The sequence below is a fragment of the Triplophysa rosa genome, linkage group LG17 (assembly GCF_024868665.1).
Source record: "Triplophysa rosa linkage group LG17, Trosa_1v2, whole genome shotgun sequence".
Classification (NCBI taxonomy): domain Eukaryota; kingdom Metazoa; phylum Chordata; class Actinopteri; order Cypriniformes; family Nemacheilidae; genus Triplophysa; species Triplophysa rosa.
Window position 1 is genome coordinate 16,374,509 of NC_079906.1, and position 21,969 is coordinate 16,396,477.

General features: G+C 39.3%; 2 protein-coding genes across 2 annotated transcripts; one reads left to right on the forward strand and one right to left on the reverse strand.

Annotated features, from left to right (window-relative positions):
- The first annotated feature begins 1,692 nt into the window (after positions 1-1,692).
- On the forward strand, positions 1,693-19,057 carry colgalt2b (collagen beta(1-O)galactosyltransferase 2b). The gene is made up of 12 exons (XM_057357654.1): positions 1,693-2,024; positions 10,964-11,074; positions 11,561-11,678; positions 12,348-12,482; positions 12,876-13,080; positions 13,719-13,838; positions 14,015-14,088; positions 14,229-14,335; positions 14,421-14,553; positions 15,672-15,799; positions 15,876-16,082; positions 17,464-19,057. The coding sequence occupies exons 1-12, from the start codon at positions 1,795-1,797 to the stop codon at positions 17,735-17,737; spliced, it is 1,842 nt and encodes a 613-aa protein (XP_057213637.1). The 5' UTR covers positions 1,693-1,794; the 3' UTR covers positions 17,738-19,057.
- On the reverse strand, positions 17,790-21,684 carry mpeg1.2 (macrophage expressed 1, tandem duplicate 2). The gene is given in 6 exon segments (XM_057355859.1): positions 17,790-17,905; positions 20,386-20,764; positions 20,767-21,037; positions 21,039-21,083; positions 21,085-21,274; positions 21,456-21,684. Coding segments are annotated over 6 exon segments (1,230 nt in total).
- Between the last annotated feature and the right edge of the window lie 285 nt (positions 21,685-21,969).

Here is a 21,969-nt window from a genome sequence, read left to right on the forward strand (position 1 = left end):
ACTCTTCAGAAGGCCGCAGTGGGGGTGACAGAACTTCATGATGGTTGACGTGTGTTGAAAATGTAAATGGAATCATTTAGTAAGGTTTAATGTGTGTGAGAAACAGATCCATCGCGGAGCAAAGAAAGATTTTGTGTGTGTGTGCTGTGCTGGGTTTAGTCCATGTGAAAGCTTTGGCTTGGATGTAACCCTGCATTGCCAACATGAGCTCACAGCAATTACACCCAACTCAAACCAGCAGCCCTCTCTCACCCATCCTCTCTCTTTCTGTCATTCCAGCTCTATCGTCTTATTTTTCTTTACCTCTCCATCCATATATCTTTCCATCTCTGACCACCCCTTTCCCATCCTCCATCAATCATGCACTTTCTGAATGACTGATGCTGCCTTGAACTGCACAACCCCAAACCGCTGAGTTCCAGCTCTGTACTAAACGCTAGGCATTGTGGTTCAGTGGTTATAGCCTTTTAACTCTTCGCTTAGTGCTTTAAAAATATTCACACCAGAACTACTAGAATAACTTGCTTCTTCCAAATGTTTACTATAGTTTTAAGGTGTAATAGAATAATTCTGTCAGAATAACTTATTCAATGTGAAAATTTGTACCAGACATGGACGAAGTAACAGACAGAAACCGAGGCTGTCATATCATTTTTGTCAGGTAAAAGATCAAACAAAAATCCACAAAAAGCATCTGCAGTTTTCATCTGTAAAGGTCTGTTTTCTTTCTGGTCTTGTTTCACTGACTCTAAAGCCAGTAAAAACCTAAAGTCTCACTTTAACTTTTACACTTAACACAGGTAGTCCTATAGTAGTGTGGTTTATTGCTTAACATAATGAAAATCATTTACATTGCGATTTTAAATCAATTAAATGTTATAAAACTAGGAATGGTTTTAATTGTACTTTCCGTTTGAACACTAGAGGTCGCGATAAGATTAACTGCAAAACACGACGTCCTATGGAAAAAGTCAGCTATTTTAAATATATTAAAAAACTATAACCACAGTTACAATATTTCTGCCTTATTGTTATAATAAGGGTACTATTATTCAGCGTAACTTGTTAAATTTGCATTTGCAATCACTTTCAACTTAAAATAACAAACAGTAATTCCCTTTTAATTGTATGAGAGCTTATTCTAATATATTTTAAATATAATGAACTGTAGCAACTGTAGTATCCTGGCAGAAAGTGAGCGGAAGCAGCAGGTGTCAGCTGTACCAAAATCCCTCGACGCACTGAACTCAGCGATGATGACGTCAGTAATGTCGGGATGCACGAGACTGGAATGAGAGCGCAAGATGGAAAATATTAAATGAGCAACGAGGAAAGAATTGAGGGAAACATAGGGGAAATAGATCTGATCGACGTTTCACAGCCTCATGAAAAACACGAACAAATCATAAGCGTGCTATGAAAGCAGCAGTCCTGAGATGTCCCCACTGTGACCGTGCGTGTGTATTGCCAAAAACGCACTTCTACTGTAATAAACAAAAAAAACATGGTTAATTTTCCTAACGCTAGCCCAAAAAATTGAATTCAATTAAGTTTGATTTTGTAATATATAAGAAAAAAATCATGTTCATTATCTCGCAGGTGCACATCGAGCTGAATGTTTGGGGGCGGAATTTGTTGCGTCGAAAGGGTCCCCTAACAAAGCTCTCCACCTTTCTCACCCTAACCCTGCCCCTCCCCTCCCCTCTCTTGTATCTTTCTGCTTGCCCACTCACCCACTCTCTTTACGCACCACCGTGCAGCTCAAGTTTTGACAGCGTTGTTCATCAGGCAGAGATGCCGGCTGTGATGTTCACGAGGACGGTTGTGCTTTGCGCCCTAATGGTGCAATACAGCCGCGCGGAGCTTTCTCCTCCCGTGCCGGACCCGAATCCCGTGCCCGAATCGTCCCTGCTCAAACCCAAAGTTATGATCGCGATTCTGGCTCGGAACGCAGCGCACAGCCTGCCTTACTACCTGGGCTGCATCGACAGACTGGACTACCCGAAGGATCGGATTGCTATATGGTGAGAATGACTAAATTGAACGGATATTGTGTGTCATGAGAGGGTTTGCTTTTGCAGCTTGTTTCGTGGTGCAGGAGGACGCTGAAAAGCGAGAAGGTCGGGTACATAGTGGAGTTATTGTGGACGGTGCAGGTAAGGTTTGGTTAATGAAAACCTTCTGGCAGATAGAGGAACAGAGACGCCGCTGTCTGCGTGAAGCGGACCTGCTAACAGTTTTTACTACACTCTGGCCACACGTGTGTGCACGGATTTAATTACATGTTAAATGAAGATGAAAGGCTTTTGCTGGCTAAGCAACATGGCCCTAATAATAACCACTAACAGGAAACAGTTTGCAGAGTATCATCTAACTTTGTACATTTGGGAAACGCCACAGGCAAGTTTTATGTGTATGATCAATTTGATTATAAGCAAAAATATGGATTTTTAGGACTTCCAGAGTTGTGTAATATGTAATTGTGTAATTATATCTGATTTTTGATACTAGCCCTAAGTTTACAACATGGCTTTTTCTCTATCTCATACTTACAAACTTATAAACTCATTCGTTTGCTTGCTGTTTAGTTATCATGCACATACTGTCTTCACTCCTCTTTAGTTGTTCCTTGGATAAACAGGTGATTTGCATGCCGATCATGTTGAATTGAAACAGCTCGGTCCATCCGTACATTGGTTGGCGCACACACAGCTTGTGTTTTGCCATCCTCAAGGCCTTCATCTGAATTTCACAGAATTTTGAGACATTTTATTTGTCTCCTGCATTGTCAATTGCATATTTAAACTATTTATAGTCAAATTTATGACCGACTGACAAGTTTTATGCTAAGTGTCGTGGCAACGGCAACACAACAGTGACACAAAATTCAGTTCACAACACATAAAAGCCTAAATCCTCGGCTTATCTAAAGCTTTAGCTTGCATTTTTTGCCGCTCCTTGAGAAAATGCACATTTTTGTCTCGTTTGTGGATGAGGTTTCCGCTCATTTATACCTGTGTTTGTGTACCTTTGGACTATCAGGGCGACTCTCTGGAATTTACAAACAAACGGGGCAATCAGATGAAAGGTGGCAGGTTTCTCTGCCTTGTGAAAGAATGCAGGGAATTAGGGAACAGAATGGAGGAAGGGAGAGGGAAGAGGAGGGAAGGGGCACAGTTGGAAATTACACAGGGACATCACAAGCAGCCCAACAATCTCCATTCCATTCCTCTTGACTGTGGTTGCCCAATGTTGCACCTCTGCCGCCCCATTTGAACATCAAAAACCTTCTCTTTGGTTTGACGAAACCTCTCCGATACAGTATGTTGTTGACATGCTCATTTAGGTGTTTTAAGACGATACTTTTTCCTTGCTTCCTTTTTGTCCTGTTTTTGTAAAACTCTTGACATTTTTGCATCTGGCAGATGCTTTTATCCAAAATAAATGCATTTAAGCTGTGTTTTTTACATCACTTTACCACATGCGCTCTTCAAATAGATGGAACTGAATTTCATATTGAATGCATTGAGCGCTTCTGTTATTGTTTGGCTTTAGCACGTGCTGAACAAATTGCAGATGCTGAGGACACGAGAAGAGGCGAATTTCCACTTACAACTCAGACTGCAGACAAAGTAATGAAGAGATATCTGAAACAGTGTGAATTTGAATCGTGATCTTCAGAGGCACAGTCTTGTAATAAGTCACACAGTCTTATGGTGCTAACACAGACTTTGACATGATAAGTTTGATCCAAACATGCCTGAGATTTATAGTACAAAGGTTGATTTATGGGAACTGCTCATCTCTTGCATCTGGTCTTACTGTTCTGATATAATTTTATTGACAGATGCGCGACCAGTTTTCCCCTAGACTCTGTTGTTAAATTCATCGGTTGTGATGGAATGCTGGGCACTTTGGCAAGTTGTATGAGAGTAAATATGCAAAGCATGATGAAAAACGATTTACTTAATAATAGCGATATGTTGGGCATCGATCTGAAGGTCAGATCTGTAAATAATCATGTGTATTTATTACAGCTGCTTGTGCTGTGCTTTCTTTATTTGATTAGCATGAGCGTTGTTATGATCACAAAGTTCAGTGGAGTCTGTGGCCCAAATTGCACCCACGCTTCAGGATGGTTTTCTGGGCATACATGGACATATCTGCTCACAGTTATCTCCATTTAGTTGTCCGACTTATCCACCAAACCTTGTAAAGCCCAGGTATCCCAGAAGGTCTCAGCCAGGCATCAAACTCACAAATGGAAAAGTGCAGAAGGCCAGAAGACGCAATGATAGCAGGCTTAAGTTTTCTGGAGTCGAGCTGGAATGTGCGGTGTGTTGGGTCTGGGCAGGTGATCGTGAGTGTAATATCATTATGTAAAAATGTCATGGCATAAAACCATGTAATGCATTATCACAGAAGAATGCATCTCTGAACTGAAGAATTAAGTGCTATTTTAAAGCGAACTTAGTAGGTCAGACACTGACTGTGAGGCAAATCTGTCGTTGGTTATTTTACGTCCCCTAAAGGCAAACTCACCTCAAGACTTGCTTCACGCATGCCTTTCATTTGTATGCGAGCAATTCTGCAGGGAAATATTTTTGTGAGTGGTGACGTAACTGCAGATTTAGTGCTGTCTGCTGGTTTCATCATTCTGGTAAACCGCTGAGATCAGAGGCGAATCCTGGCATAGTTGAAATAGGCTGTTGTCTGGGGCAGCAGTGTTCTCTACATCCGTCGGTACGTCTGTCCATCTGTTTCTCTTTTATTCTCTCATCAGTAGACCTGCTCTCACACACATCACATCACTTTTTTTGTAGTGTAGCTGATGTGTTTATATTCACAGAAAGGTGGAAAGAGAGTGATTGAGTCCATAAGTGAAATAAGAGTCAATGTTTGAAACTCTTGTCAGTGTGTCAGGTGAGAGTGGACATCTCTGCTATACTGTTAGTCTATGATCCTGTGTGTTTATGAAGTAAACGCTTCAGAAGCGAGCCTGTCTGTCTGCATTAATGTATGTTTGCAATTTGTGTGATTTTTCTTCTGGAAGATTGAATTAACTAATTTGGTGGGTTTTTTTTGTTGCTGCTGTTGTGTCAGCATGAGCAAAACTTGCCCTCTAGTTGTGTGTGTGCGGGTGCGCAACATGGCAAAGGTCTGCTGACAGAGTGTAGCTGAAGAAATTTAACTACCACAGAGGGTTCACAAGCCCCCCTGCTCAATCCAAAGAGCCGGGCAGCCACGTCAGCCCATGCATGGGGGCAGAGCCACTTCAACACACACATTGATATTTTCTTTTGGAAATATTTGTTAAAATGTCATTCAAATGATTTATACAGCACTTTTTACAAAAGTTGTTTAGTACTTTATGCAAAGAAAATATATTTTCTTATATTTTAACTGTCAATGTATTATATTATTTAATACATATTTGAAAATATCTAGAATAATAAGTTGATAATATATTACAATATTGCAGTATACTAAATGATACATAGGGAATTGCCGCTTTTCGTATATTAAAAATTTAAGCACTTGCTTCCAATATATGGGAATGTGTTACAGTGGCAAGAAAAAGCATGTGAACCTTTTGGAATTTCATTGTTTTCTGAATAAATGTGTCACAAAATGTGATCTGATCTTCATCTAATCAAGGGTAATGACAAACAAGGTGTCTAAAAATAACACAAAATTCTGATCTTTCATGTCTTTATTGAACACACTCATTCAACATGGCAGTGGAAAAAGTAAGTGAACCCTTAGAATGAATAACTGGTTGACCCCCCTTGGCAGCAATAACCTCAACCAGGCGCTTCCTGTAGCTGTGGATCAGACTTGCACATCGTTGAGGAGGAATTTTAGCCCATTCTTCCTGGCAGAACTGCTTTAGCTCGGTCATATTCTTTGGACGTCTCATGGGTATGGCCCTCTTCAAGTCAATCCAAAGCATCTCTATTGGGTTGAGGTCTGGGCTCTGACTTGGCCACTCCAAAAGGCGGATTTTGTTTTTCTGAAGCCATTCTGTTGTAGACTTGCTCCGGTGTTTTGGGTCGTTGTCCTGTTGCATCACCCACCTTCTACACAGTTTCAGCTGACGTACAGACACTCACATTATCCTGAAGAATTGTCCGATATACTTGGGAATTCATCTTCCCCTTAGCAAGTTCCAATGATGCCTTCAAATCTTTGGCTGTCATTCGGGGTTGTTTCTTTACCTCATTGATGAGTCTTCGTTGTGCTCTTGGTGTCATTTTGACTGGGCACCCACTTCTTGGTAGAGTAGCAACAGTCCCAAAGTGTCTCCATTTGTAGATTGTTTGCCTAGCTGGAGACTGGTGAATTTCTAAAGTCTTTGAAATAACTTTGTAACCCTTGCCAGCTTTATGTAAATCAACAATTCTTGATCGTAGATCCTCTGAAAGCTCTTTTTGGCGATGCATGGCTCACATAAGTGTGTTCTTGTGCAGCGCAAACCTCAAAAGTTTGAGGGGTTTTTACCAGTCAAAGTAGCTGTAGTCCACACCTCAAAACGTATTATCTTAACGAGACTCCAGGTGTGCTAAAACCTGACTCCAATTAGCTTTTTTGAGGTCATTAACTCAAGGGTTCACGTACTTTTTCCACAAGCACTATGAGGTTTTTTTGGTTGTTCTCAATGAAGACATGAAAGATCAAAAAAATGTTGTGTTGTTATTTTAGACACATTTTATTTGTCAATACCCTTGACTTAGATGAAGATCAGATCACATTTTATGACAAATTTATTCAGAAAACCATGAAATTCCAAAAGGTTCACATACTTTTTCTTGCCACTGTATGTGATATGTTGCATGTATAATGCATATAATACATTACATTTTATTTTCCAGTATATTTCCATGTATTTACGTTTAGTAAGGGGTGGGCTGCAACAGTTGACGTTGCAAACATCAGACCGTCTCAAAGCAAACCAGCGTTGATATACAGTAGGGAACGTACTGATAACACCTGCTCTTCAAAACCAGCATATCATTACCTTGAGCCTTTTCTCTTTCATTATGATCATACACACTCTCGGTAAAACTGCAGACTCATTGTTTTAGCCGGAATCAGAGTTGGATAATCGACCCAGAATAAAGCACTGTCCGAGCAGGGTTCAGCTTTACAAAGGCATTCAATTCAGTTATGTGCTTTACTTTTATTCAAAATTGCTCATAAAATGTCAAATGTGTTTTAAGGCTAAATGCATTGTTTTATAAGCATGTTTCGGTTTTTGTTTAAGAGATGTATGGTATAGAATATCAATGAGCCAAATTATTTGTGTTAAAACTAATTCTGTAATAAAAAAAGGGAAAACGGTGATAAGAAAAGTCGTCCTTGTTCAATACCCTGATAATTGTTTGTGGCTACTTTTACTGCAGGTGGAGAGAGTAAAAGATGTGTTTGAGGTGAGCTGCATGTGTTGTCCAGATGCTCTCAATAAAGACATGTGGAGGGAGAGAGATAGTGAGCCCCGGGCCAGTCAGATAATGAGCTGGAGAACTACAATAAACTTCAAAAGGGCGGTGAAAGAAAATTAGGTTTTTATAAGCGGAGTCCTGCTTCCTCCAAAGCACAGCAGGAGTGCAGAGATACATATAAATATGGAGTTAAATATCCTGCCACGCACACACAAACAGGTTTGAGAGATCATATTAGTCTAATGAGGAATTTTCTTGAAGTAAAATATGAAGCGGTTTTTTACTAGCGTGGACCATGTAAAATGTTTTCACAAGCTGGTTTTTGACATGTTTCTATGTTAGTGATGACATTTTCAAAAAGTTGGCCCTTTTGGAAGTAGGCAATAAAACGGCTCATGCTTGAGCAAAGTGTCAGAGGCCTATTGTTGCCCCTGGGTGTGGAAATTTGTCAGGGGTTAATTTAGCACTGAGGGTATGAGGAGAGAGGAAAAGGGGAAGAGTGTTCAGACATATGACTAACAAAACCTGAAAAATCAGAAGTCATATGCTCAGAGGTTCAAATTCTTCAGACTGTTTGCTTGTTGGGTCCTGAACATGACTGTGACTTTTGCCTTACTGTTTCAAAACGTTTAAAAATCACTAAACACTGGTAAACCTATTTACTACATATGCCTGCTGAGATAAAAAAAAACGTGACACAAATTGTAAACTGTTAACATTTAAACACCACATATTTGATTGAATGTGCAGCTGTTGCCGTTTATTCAAATAACAGACGTTGGCCGACGCAAAGAATTGTGGGTTATCTCCAGCAACGAAGGATACAGCTCATGTATCCTCCGAATTCCTGTCAAAGAAGGTCGCATTTGAAGGGTGCCTCCGGAGAGTCCTACCTGATTTTATGAAACGAGACAACCTCGATGACGTAGCAGCCTTCGAATGAGACCTCTGGAGGACGCAGCCTTACGAAATGAGACACAGCCAACTTCGAACGTGCTAAAGTGTTTCCTGTAAAGTGTGCCTTATGCATCAGACGTTTAGCCAACGGTCCTTGGGCGTGACGTCTGAGGCTGAGACTACTCACATACTGATCCGAATCAAAGCAACCTCCTCTGGGGGGATTTTTTAGACGATATTTCTCCCCAACGGCTGGAAAGTATCTCCATAGATATCTATGAGTATCTCTGCTAAAAGCCTTAGTACCGCAGGGTAATGTTAACACAGATCCTAGCTTCTGCCTGACTTTTATCCTTCTTTTTATACTTAAAATCTACAGACCCGATATTTCATGTAATAAATAAAACATTGCACTTTCTACAGTCTTTCTAATGCTGCGACTGAGAGATCGGTTGCAATTCTCAAACTCACCACTAGTGGCCGTTATAAATCCCATTCTAGACCTGTATTCCGTTGATTTTGGAAGTAAAAATAATGATTCTTGATGATGAATCATTGTTACTGTTTATTAAAAAGTCACACAGATTTACAGGAATGAGACTTGGCAGAAAGGAAATGACAAATCTGAATGGTCCTTAAAATGACATGAATTTTCCTTTATGCAAAATATAATGTCTCCTTTTTCTCTACATTTGTGGAGAAATGTAAACCAGACATAATATAACATGATTTTAAACACCATGCAGAAATCATAAATCTCCATGCCAACATTAAGTTTGTGTGTGGACTCATGTAAGTATGTGTTTTCAGTTTATGACTGCACCATGGAGCATAACCCAAATGCGTTATGAGGGTCCCTTCCCCGGGGGTGGGAGAACACATGTGCTCACATAAACCGTTGGAGAGACATTTAGAGACACAACGTGTCTGTCTGTTCCAGATGTTTGAATCTTTGTTTTCGGCATGACATTTAACTTGTGAAAATGCACAACAAGAACAAACAGGGAACAGATGACAAATTATGTAATGAGCACAAGCACACATTTAAGCACATAATAATAACGTGCACATGCATACACAATGTCCTCTGTGTGTCATTGTTTACTCTTATTTTAATGGGTTTTTAATTACGTTTTAAAAGAATATTACAGCTTACAGTCTTGATTTTCTGGAAAACAACTGTGGCACAAGCAAGTCATCAGAAAAAGCTAGTGATCTGTTTGACACCCTCTGCTTTACCTGTCATTACCTGTGTGTCAGGTGTTTCTAACCAGTTATAAAGGCCCAAACTGCTTATCTTGATGCTGTCTGTTTCTTCTTCCGTTATATGCTCTTAAAACCTGGGACACTCATAAAACATATAACATTCCTACTATACAGAGTAACACAAACTCAGGTGTAGGCCTGTGTTTTACCTGTAGTGTGAATGACAAAGTAGCAGTCGAGGGATTCAATAGCTCGTGCCTCACTTGTTATTTGGAGTCGAAGAGTGTGTAATAATGTTAGTTACTCTATATTTTTGTGCATCACTGTTATCTGTTGTCTGAAAGTGTGTTAGTGGTTGTGTGTTTATTTGCAGGTTTAAACTAGAATTACTGCAGATGTCTGGTAATGTGATGTGTTCTGTATTTGGGTATTGGGGTTTAACAATTGTTATGAGGTTATTTTTTCCACTGGAAATTAAGTCCAAAACACAAATTAAGAATAGTAGTAGTTGTGCAGTATTTGATTTCAATATCTCTCGTTTAGCCTTTCTGTACCTGACAACACATTAGAGTTTAATTTACCCCGTAGCTTTAAATATATCAGCCCGCACTGCTCCACAACAGCCTTTTCTTCTAACTGCAACGTTTTGTGTAACTATGTAAATCCGAGTACTGAGTATACACACCAAATGGATATTATTCCTGGTAGAGGTCAGGGAAGGAAATGTATAGTGGGTGTGTGAATGCGAGGACTGAGGTGATGTCGATATTTGTTGGTTCTTTCGCACGCTGTTTGAGTGTAGGATCCTACTGCTGTGGAGATTTCCACTGGCACGGCCAAACTGCCCTGACTCAAATGAGGCCACTGTGTGTTTTGTGTCTGTCGGTGTTTACGTGTGAGCGATGCTGGTAAAACACACTGTTATGTCAGAGCTTTTATGTTCGTCATTTTGTAATGTAATCAAAACATGGATTGTTGTTGTTGAGATCATAGAAGCAAAGTCATGTAAAGTCTATAATGCTTATCTTATGTGTAGATAGACTCAAAAGCTAAATGCTGTCTGTGGGTGGATAGGACAAATAATAATACAAAACGTCTCCTACATTCGTCAAGTTCTTGTTAAGTTTCACACTTCCCTGCAAGCATTTAACCACTCTTGAGGAATTTATCGGCCCCGGAATACAGAGCCTAGCCGAATACTAACATAGTCCAATACCGCTTTTGACATTTTCAGAAGAATTTAAATGGCCTTATCTGGCGCTGTCACAAGTGTAGAGGAAAGATGCAATAACTCGAAACACATTGTTGGGTACTTCCACCCTGACCCGAGGGACTAACTGCATTTCGACTGCTACTTATGCTTTAGATTGCAGAATTATTGTTCAAATGAAGTAAACTTTCTTTTTACAACATAGTAGGGCTGCTGCAGACCATAATGTGGATAACACCACAGCCATGCTGAGACAATGGCTGAAGAACAGGCAGAACAGATACCACTACGTGGAGTGGAGGCCCACGGAGGAGCCAAGGTTGGTTAAAAAACATCTTGTTCCAAAACAGATGGCTGGAACAGTTTCAATGTCAATGAGCACTAATGTCTGTTTATTTCTGGGATTTGTCACAGACTCTCCCGATATGGATTTAAGCTAGTCCTAAACAACATGATTATCTTTCTGCTTGATTGAAAATGCCTCTAGTCCCACACTGGGTTTCTGTATTGGAAACTGGCTTCAAATTGCTTTCACTTGTATCAATGCCCTTTACCCAGACCCCTGCAAAATCTTTAGATAGGCCGACTAATGCTTTACAGTAAAGTTTGCATTTATTGAATGCAACACATTCAGTTTTCCTTATATGTTCTATTGTCATTGCATATTTGTAATGCTAAAGCTTCTAATAATACAAACAAAAACGCACTAAAAACAACAAAGTACTCATGCAATAGAGGATATATTTAAAATGTATCTGTAGTAAATATTTTTTAAAGAAAAAGTATGTCTCTTTTCTGGTGTCAGATCGTACACAGACGAGTGGGGTCCGAAACACTGGGCTCCATCTCGATTCAACCATCTGATGAAGCTCAGACAGGCAGCTCTGAAGACTGCACGAGAGCGTTGGGCTGATTTTATACTGGTGAGGTCATAATAACAAAAAATACGCTTTTCAGTTTTTTTCATACCAAGATCATTCCACATCAGTGGAAGAGACCATTCTAAATTTTCATTTAATCAGCATTTATTGATGTATTGTGTCCATTCCAGTCCAGTGTCTGTTGAATTTCAACAAAATCAAACCTCAAAAGTGACAAAGTCATCCAACAGCCATGTGAAATACTGACAGCATGACAAGACACATGAAAACTGTGATAAAAATCACATAATTATTTTGTTTTATCATTATGTTTTCATTGTTTTTATTATATCATTATTTTCACCTAAAAATATATTTTAAACTTTACCTACATGTACAAATATTACTGATGTATTGCTTAAAAGTGAATATGAACTCTGAATGAGTTTTCTTTGCAGTGTTAGAAGTCTGAAAAAATACAGAGCATCTTTTCTGTTATTTTCACTTGTTTCTCCAATATTCATTTTGTTAGTAGTTTACAAAATGAAAAAAAAAGCATTTTACCTAAACACATACCTATAAATACGTTGTAGTAAATTCAGAAAAACTGAAAATAATTTTGAAATGGTCTCTTAATTTTCCCACCGGATATATATTAGGCACCGCACAAATAATGTTTGTTATAAGATTTTATATAAAACTAGGGATCTCTGTGTTTTTCCTGTCTCTAAGTTTGTTGACAGTGATAATCTCCTGACCAACCCACGGGTGTTGAATCTATTGATGGCTGAGAATCTCACACTGGTGGCACCCATGCTGGACTCCCGATCTCTCTACTCAAACTTCTGGTGTGGCATCACGCCTCAGGTACAGCTTTACCTGTACACCAAAACACCCATAAGACCAGTTCAGTCCTGAACTTAAAAACAGTAACTGACAAAAGACATCAAGAGACACAACAAGGGCTGACTCAGTTAGCAAATATACAGTATATAAATTGAAGTATTGAAGATATAGACATGTATAATATTCACAATTATTTTGATCATTCACCACATTCACAAACCTTAATGACTGCTGAAGAACTACACTGTCTGTAATAGGCACTACTAAAATTCTTCAAAATGTTGGTGTGTATCTGCCAACATCATGAATCAAGTGAATTGCAATATACCGCATTATATGTGACCTTGAAATTGAGGATATATTTATCTCTTTGGGCATTGCAAACAGACCCTGATCTCTCTCACCTTCTCTCAGGGTTATTACAAGCGGACCCCAGACTACCAACCTATACGTGAGTGGAAGCGTTTAGGCTGTTACTCTGTTCCCATGGTGCATTCCACCTTCCTATTGGATCTGAGACGGAGCTCCACACGAGAGCTGGCCTTCTATCCACCTCACCCCGACTACAGCTGGGCATTTGATGACATCATGGTCTTTGCCTTCTCAGCTCGACAAGCTGGTGAGAGAAATCTGTTCTTCGTCTATTATGTGGTCTGTCTTTTTTCAATGCGTATCTCGTGAGATTTTTTAAAGTAACATTTCATTTTGCAGTGCAAACATATGAAGACAGTTAAGGGGGCAAGTCTGCTTCTGCGGCCCAGAAGAGACACAGATCAGATTATAACACTTAATTCACCCAACCTTGAGCTGTTAGATTGTGGTGCAGTAACTGTTGGTGAGGAGGGTGTGTGTATCTGTGTGTTTGTGTAGTTGCTTTAATGTTGGATAATCTGTGGCTAATATAATCAGCTCCAGCTGGGCGTTTTTATGGGCACTCTGGGTGTTTGTGGATGTTCCGTTGAAGAATTAATGTGCGAGGGCATGCAGTGAAGTTACAGTAAATGTAGAGAAAACAGCCACAAAACTGAAACAAATTATGACACCAAACACACCCATGGACACGAACCATAAAGGAGAATGCACAAAACTGCACACACACACATACTAATGGTGTAACCCTTTGTGTCCTTAGATGTTGGGTGGTGCTAAGCACAAATGTTCACAGAATAACATCAGATATTTTGTTTCTGTAAAGACACATTTTATTGTATACGTATATGAATCAAGAAGCTTTAAATGCTGTTGTTTTGTGTGTAGGTGTTCAGATGTATGTGTGTAACAAAGAGCATTATGGTTTCCTGCCTGTACCTCTGAAAGCTCAGCAAAGTGTGGAGGATGAGGAGGAGAGTTTCACACACACCATCACTGAAGCCCTTAGTAAGCTTTATACATGAAATAGATCTATACACACGTTCACATATACAGTATTGTATGCTCATGCAAACAAACATCTACATGCACAAGGACACGCAACATTTAAAACCTCACACACACAGTTGAATTTTCAATTGAATGTAAACAAAACACATTTCATTTTACTCCTTATTCTGTAGTTGATAATAACATCAAGCCCTCCGAGTTCCTCTTCACTCCAGCCAAAGCTCAGGACAAGATGGGCTTTGATGAGGTGAGAGAGCAGAATCTGTGGAATGTCTCGCTCCACCGAACATTTATGCACATGCACCGAAACTAAACCTTTGAAGTGATATACTATTAGTTTCTCTCTTTCATTTTGCTTTGCTTCCTTTCTCTGCCTCGTCCTGTCAGATCTTTCTGATCAATCTGAAGCGGAGGGTGGACAGAAGGGACCGGATGTTGAACTCTATGGCAGTTCTGGGTCTTGAGGCCACACTGGTTGAAGCTGTAGATGGAAAGTAGGTCATTAATCGGCTGTTCATATTGATAATCAGTTTATTTTTTATTCAAGCACATTATCAAATGGGTTTTTTTTTTCACCAGGGCTCTAAATACATCTCAGCTACAGGCTCTTGGTATTGAGATGCTGCCAGAGTATAAAGATCCATACTCTGGCAGGGTGTTGACACGTGGAGAGATCGGCTGTTTCCTTAGTCATCACTTCACCTGGAAACAGGTATACACACTGCGGGCTGTCGCTAAACATCATGAGGTCTTAGGCACATTTTTTTAACAGGCTGGCCCTCTCTCCCATATTGTACCATAGTACTGTACTGTATATTAGTGGCTTCTCACAACCAGAATCTGTCTAAATAATTGTTTTTCTTTCTTCAATTTACATGGTGTATTGTTTGACCATTTTCTGTAACAAAGGTTTTCATGCTGTTTTTAAAATTTCACAATTAATAAAATAAAACCAATGGTATAAAATGCTAAATATTACATTAAGTGTGGTTTAAATGTCATAACACACACACAAACACTGGAGTCTTCATGTCTCTATAATGTTTGGAGCAATAAACCGGCCACCTGGTTTCTGAAGTATAACTGTCATGTTAATCTCAGCTGGACAAGAAATATTACCACTTATGTGTAAAGTCAGCTGGTGTGCCAAAATGAGCTTAACATGTTATGTCCTGTGTGTGCGTACACACAACTATATTTTGGGTACAAAAATGTGGGTATCCAAATCTGAGCAAAACCTACCTTTGGGGCTCATTTGTGAAAACACTATAAAAATATTGTAAATAAAGCTTTCTGTTATTGTTAGAATATGGGTAAGGGTGATTTTTATTTAGTATATAACATAGTTTATAACTAGCTGTGTATAAAAACAATGTAAGTCTAAGTTTTAAAGGGATACTTCACCCAAAAATGAAAATTCTGTCATCATTTACTCACCTTCGAGTTGTTCCAGATCTGTATACATGTCTTTTTTCTGATGAACACAGAAAGATATTTGGAAGAATGCTTATAATCAGACAGATTTTTTTCCCCCGTAGGAAAAATTACTTTATCATTTTTTTTGTTATGTTGAACACAAAAGAAGACATTTTGAAGAATGTAGGACAGCAAACAGTTCTGGGGCACTTTGTATTTTTCCTACTATGGTAGTCAATGGGGGGCAAAAACTGTCAGGTTATAATCATTCTTCCAAAAAGCTTTCTCTGTGTTCATCAGAACAAAGAAATGTATACAGATTTGGAACAGCTCGAAGATGAATAAATGATAAAAGAAGTTTCATTTTTGGGTGAAGTATCCCTTTAAGATACATATGTAAATGTGTTTGTGTAGGTGGTGGAGAGCGGCATACAGCATGCGCTGGTGTTGGAGGACGATGTGAGGTTTGAGCCTCGATTTAAGAAAAGGTTACAGATCATCATGAAGGATGTTAAAAAGGCTCATCTGGACTGGGACCTTATGTAAGAACAATAAAAAAGCATATACTTTTTTTACTGCTAACAAGTACATCATTATTTTATTCTGTCCTCTGCAAAGCTATGTGGGCCGTAAGCGGATGCAGGTAGCCCAGCCAGAGGTGTCTGTGGAGGGCGTGAATAATCTTGTAGAGGCAGATTACTCATACTGGACTCTAGGTTATGCTATTTCGCAGCAAGGGGCCAGAAAACTCCTAGCTGCTCAGCCGCTTGGCAAGATGCTCCCTGTGGATGAGTACCTGCCAGTCATGTTCAACAAACACCCAAAGTAAGTGTGATGGATGAATTACATAGATGTGTGCTCATAACTAGTGTAGAGAACGTGTAGTCTCTCGCACACACATTTTCTCCTTTGCTGTTGAGTGGGGCAGACCCACACAGTGCTAGATTGTTCAGAGAGTGAAAATAAGTATGGCGACCCTGCTGGGTCACTCAATGGCTGCTTTCTACCTCATTTCCTCTAGTGGGAATCCTGCACAGCTCTGGTTGCCCCACTGGTTCTCTTTCTTTCCAGCACCCTCAGCACCTTGCGGTCCTTTGACACTGTTGTCTCACTGTTATTCTCTGCTTCTCTCTCTCTAGCTTTGAGGAATTTTGGGAAGGGCCAGTTCTTCCTGTTACCAGCACTAGAGGGACAAAATTCCCATTGATTGGACTTTTGGGGGAAGGGCCATTGGTATTAGACAGATGGATTACTGTATAAATATACTGCACTTTCTGTGATGTCTGTGTGTGTGTGTGTGTGTGTGTGTGTGCGTGCGTGCGTGCGTGCGTGCGTGCGTGTGTGTGAGAGAGGGTCATTGTGTACTCTTAGTGTGGGAATTCAGTGTTGTAGTAGTGTAAAAAAGTAGTGTTAGGAATGCTTTAATGTTTTTGCTGTGTTTAGGTAAACTGTTTAGCTATAATGTGATTAAATGCATATTAGAAAAGTGAACTTAAAAATATAAATTATATTACATTAAATTACATATATTACATTACATTACATCTTATAATTATTTGTTATAATAATACAATCTTCTGAAAACTGTTTTCTTACTTCCTGTTTGCAAATGTCTATCACAAACTTATTTTTCATCTCTCCTGCCTGAATTTAACCCTTCTTTGGTTTGTGTTTTTTTTTTCACCATTATAATACATCTTATAACACTTTTTTCAGTTTTTAGTACTTTTTTCAAAATCAAATAGCCTTTTTTGATAAATGTGATTTAGCAGAGGTAAATGACAATTAATCACATCTGCTATCTGTGTTTGTTGTAGTTGGTATTGAACATGTGTTTATACATAAATTTAGATGGTTGTTTTGTTTAAAAAAAAAAAATTATGCTGCAAGACCACTAGACCTGCAAACATTGGCTATGTAACAAAAATATGAACATCATGCAAGGATGAATAAAAATAAAAAATCAGCTTAATTGTTTCACGCGAAATATTGTTTAAGAAGCAATTAATACAGCATCTATAAACAATGACACCGAAAATATGGTGGAAGTATAGTTACGTAAAAAAAACGTACAAAACATTTGATGGCTTGCAGTTTGACTGCACCAGATGATTTTTTGCAATTCATCAAGACACATTTGTTTTGTTTTCTCACAATCTACACAATATGGTTTGAGTTTTAAAGTCTTTTTCTCTCTTTCTCCTAGTGTGGAGTTCATGTCTAACTTTGATCCCAGGGATCTACGTGCTTTCTCCGTTGAGCCATTGCTTTTGTACCCGACGCACTATACAGGCCAGCCGGGTTACTTCAGCGACACCGAGACCTCCACTATTTGGGATAATGACACAGTCAACACAGACTGGGACAGGCGGTATGTCCAAAAAACCTCCCAGCAGGGACGAATAGATCCTGTCGCCCAGAACAGTGTAACCGGGGACATACCACCACCTGCATCCCGAGCCTCTCGAGATGAGCTCTGAGGAAACAGAACACACACTCTCAAACAACATCACTGACGGACTCACAGACCGGTTACTCCTCAATCTCCAGCAGTCCCAGCCTCTTTGGTGAAACATCAGCCAATAGCATGACAGCTGGCTGGGATGCTTGAACACCATTGGCTGACTGGCTGGTTGAGTTTGGACAGTCTGTGCACGGAGGGCCACAAAAACACACAAGCTCCTTTATTATTCCACTTTATTTATTTCATCATACCTTCCAAAAACATTTAGGGGCCGAACTGTCCCTGGTGGATATTTAAAAAGTCTTGAAAGATGACACAACAAGGCTTTCCATGAGGACAACACAGCCTCCCTCACTCGGACAGTGACACACACAGACATATGGGAGTTAGATTTGGGTTTGGCAGTGCAAGAACAAGGCTTGTGCAGAAGAATCTTTATTTACAATACTTTTTAAACAAAATATAGAACAAACCGATATGATTTGTGGGTAGAATGATGAATTCAAAGACCGAAAGTCTTTCAACATTTCCAAGCCAAGAATGCCATGAGGATGACAAAACATCAAACCATTGTTCTGTCAAACAAGTTAGAGAAGATATAAATCATCAAGAGCTAAAGAAGTAGCCTTTATATTTTTACAGTTGACGTTTTGTTTTTAGGAATCCCAAATTAGAAGCATTGGAGGGAATTAGTCACTTTTGTGGGGCAACATCAATTCATTATAATTTAAAGTAATCTCTTGACATGTTAAAATCTATTTGTTTCATCTGGACTTTTATGTAGGCTACTGTAGCAAATTTATATCTTTGTTTTTGTTTTACAATCATCTAGAAATCGGGTTTATAATATGTTGCACAACACATGTCTATGTCTAACATCACATTGTCTTCCTGCAGAGACCTCAATAATCATTTCCAGAATTTTCCAGGAGACTGACGTAGTTTGAACAAGTGTTTAACTTCTACTGTGCTATGTCATCATTTGAAACGGGATGCAATCACTCTCATTTCTTTAACTCGGCAGGCTGGCTCCTGTTTTCTAACTGTAGATTGCATTGCCTTGTTTGAGTACTGGGGATGTCATGGTGCTGGTGGTGGGCTGATTCAATAAAACTGGACAATCAGTTAAACACGACTCTGGACGTAAGCTGGGCAGGGTTGTTCAATGCCAGTATAGGCCAACCAACAACTGGATACTCATCCTACTGATTTCACATTTTCTGGCTTTCAGTCATCTGTGCTGATCCCTCACTCTTCCAATGCAGACACTTCCAAAGCAGAAAGAATGCATGTGCACACTGGATTATGAATATTAAAAACATTCATTGTTACAGAATATGCTGCCAATATTACAATATGTTGATGGCCAGAGAGTAAATATGAAATGTTTATGCAAAGCAACTTAACCAAGATGCTTAAACATGAAATATACAATATTGTGGGGTATTCTCCATAAGAGAAAGATGTTTTAATAAGCATTTTTTTCAAAGTGTTTTAATAAACAACTAAAAATAAGGTTTTAAGAGGATGTGACAGAATGTATCATTAGCTTATTATAAAAAAACCTAACGCCAACCCAGTGGAAAGTCCTCATGATAAAACTGTGATATGGCCTTATAAAAGAGGCATTTCGCTGGTAGTGCTAGGTTATAGTATATCTTTTAAAAACAGTCACGAGTTAGTGCACACATATGCATACATAATATGTCTTTGTGTTAAAAATATAAAAACATTTACGTTTCACATACTGGCCGGGGTTGTTTGATTAGAAAATCAGTTTCGGCGCAGTTATCTTTGGAATGACCGCCATCTGCTGGAATATAGCTATAATGCAGAGGGGAACATGGAGACTCGTCACACCTCTGGGTTCTATCTGACCTCACTTCTTCCTGAAAGCAGAATACCTCACCTTAAGGTCATCAGCTGATACAGCATGTCAAATATTGCATATATAATATTAATAGGCTATCATTAGTTTTTTATAAGGAACACTACAGATAATGGGTTGTAGGCCTATTTCAAAAACAGGATGCCATTGTTCATACATCATTGACTATTGTCTAGTTTATTAGCAACAAAGCATTAACAAAATGCAAATACAAAGGTAAAAATATAATGATTTCACTTTCCTTTTACTTGATTTTTTAACAGAACAGTCTAAAACCAGTTAACAAGCAAAATAGTTTGATAAATACAGTTAATAGGTCTATAGCCTTTGAGGATGTTGCAAACAAGGAAAAAGATACAGTATGCCTGTATCATATCTTAAAGAAAATACAGTTTTAAATGTTTTCCTAAATACTAGAACATAATAATTGTATTTCCCATCACCACGTGCCAATCACTGTACAAATGATTATAAAGAAATCATAATTCCTATAATCTTGTGATTGTAAAATAAGGTTGGTTTGGCAAAAGTCCCCATTAATCAAATATAGAAAGAAATTCTTGGGAAGAGATGATATGCTAACATTTATGCCAATAGAGCTTGAGTGGGGTCTTCACTCACACCTCTCTCAATATGATCCTCACAATTGATTTCTCCATACCCCCTATCTGCTCTAAAACCAGAAACCCTCCTTCTCCCTTTCATGAAAAATACGGCTCCTGCCACCAAAACAGCAACCAAAGTCATTACGCCACAGGCTACACATGCCTTCCCACCTCCAGACATCTGTTTAGAAGACCCCTCATACCAACTGACTATTTTATTAACTTCATCAAGCTTTACCAGTTGCCATGTCTTACTTTCTCCAAGTCTTACCCAGGCCTTACTACATTCTGTCATTACATCTACAGTGTTTGTCGCGAGCATGCTGACTGATGGTGGTCTTGTAAATGGAGATAGGTGGACAGGCTTTAACTCTTCACCAGTGAACACAGCCGACTGGACACAGTACAATACCTGACAACCATCAGGAATGGCACCAAGATGTTGACTGAACTTAGGTGGACAGCGGTATTGGCCCAATGCTAGAGGGTTGCCAGAGCGGCAGCTAAAGAAACCGCCAAAAGGTACAGAATATTGTGTTCCTTGCTCATATAGTCATTGCTCAGACAGAACATCATGCCATTAGGCAAAAATCTCTTGGCAAAGAAATTTGGAGGGCAGCTTTGAGATTTGGTCAATGGGTTCTGTAAAGAAGGTCCAAATAAACCTCCAAATAGATATCCGGAGTATGCAGGGGCTCTCTGATTTGTAGAACACCAGTAGGTGTCAATTTTTGCCTGACGGGCATGGTAGGTTTTTTTACATATGGTATCACAAGAGCTAAATAGAAACAAAATCGTACTACAATCTTCATAGCACTGTTGTAGTGTAACCATGTTCTACTGTCTCAGAGTGTAGTAGAGAGGCAGTGGTTGGCTGCATGAATACCGGTTGCTGGATTTTTTTGTGCTAGCTCATCACAGATGACATTTCAATCTAGAGTCAATGAAGTGCACATTTGGTAAATGCCCCCAAAGCTCAGATTGGTTACTGGACCTTCACGTGATGCATCCTCCACATTGGCCTGAAAGTTGAAATTTGGGGAGTTTATATCTACACATCCTGGAATGACATTTATATTGTATCTCTCTCTGCAGCCTGCTGAACTGATAAAGCTAGTTACTGTAACGTACTGTTGGTGTAGGCAGTTCAGGTAAAGCTGATGGGTTAAGGAAATAGTGCAGTGGACTTACTTGAACTTGTGATGTTACTGAATTTTCTTTCACTTGATGTGTTTTCATACGCTGATTTTCTTCTGAGAATTGTCCATTGAGCACAGGAAGAAAGGAAACATCATCATTGATGGAGCTTGAGGTGGAGCTTTTCTGTTTCAGCCACGACATGATGATCTCAGAGTGAGTTTCTACTCCGCTTGTTTTCTGTGGAATGACAAAGACTTCATCTGGAATGAGATAAACCCCATCTTCTGTAGTCTGGCACTGAGAATAGCTCAGGTTCATCACTTGTCCCATGATGTTACGCAGGTTATCCCAGCCTCCACCTAGATCAATGCATAAAATGTCTCCATATTCACCACAGGTGTGTGGAAATAAACTGTTGGCATATCTTGTCTTTGTCAAGTACTGTAGGTCGAGTTTGTTTTCTTAAGAGCACACATGTGGTGTTTAATGGCCTTAAAAACAAACATGTCTTGATCATTGTGTGGTGGTATTGAACATGAGAAATGAAGCACAGTATCTGTTTATTTGTTCTCTTCATAAATGAGTAACTGCACAGCCTATATGCTCTTACCATAC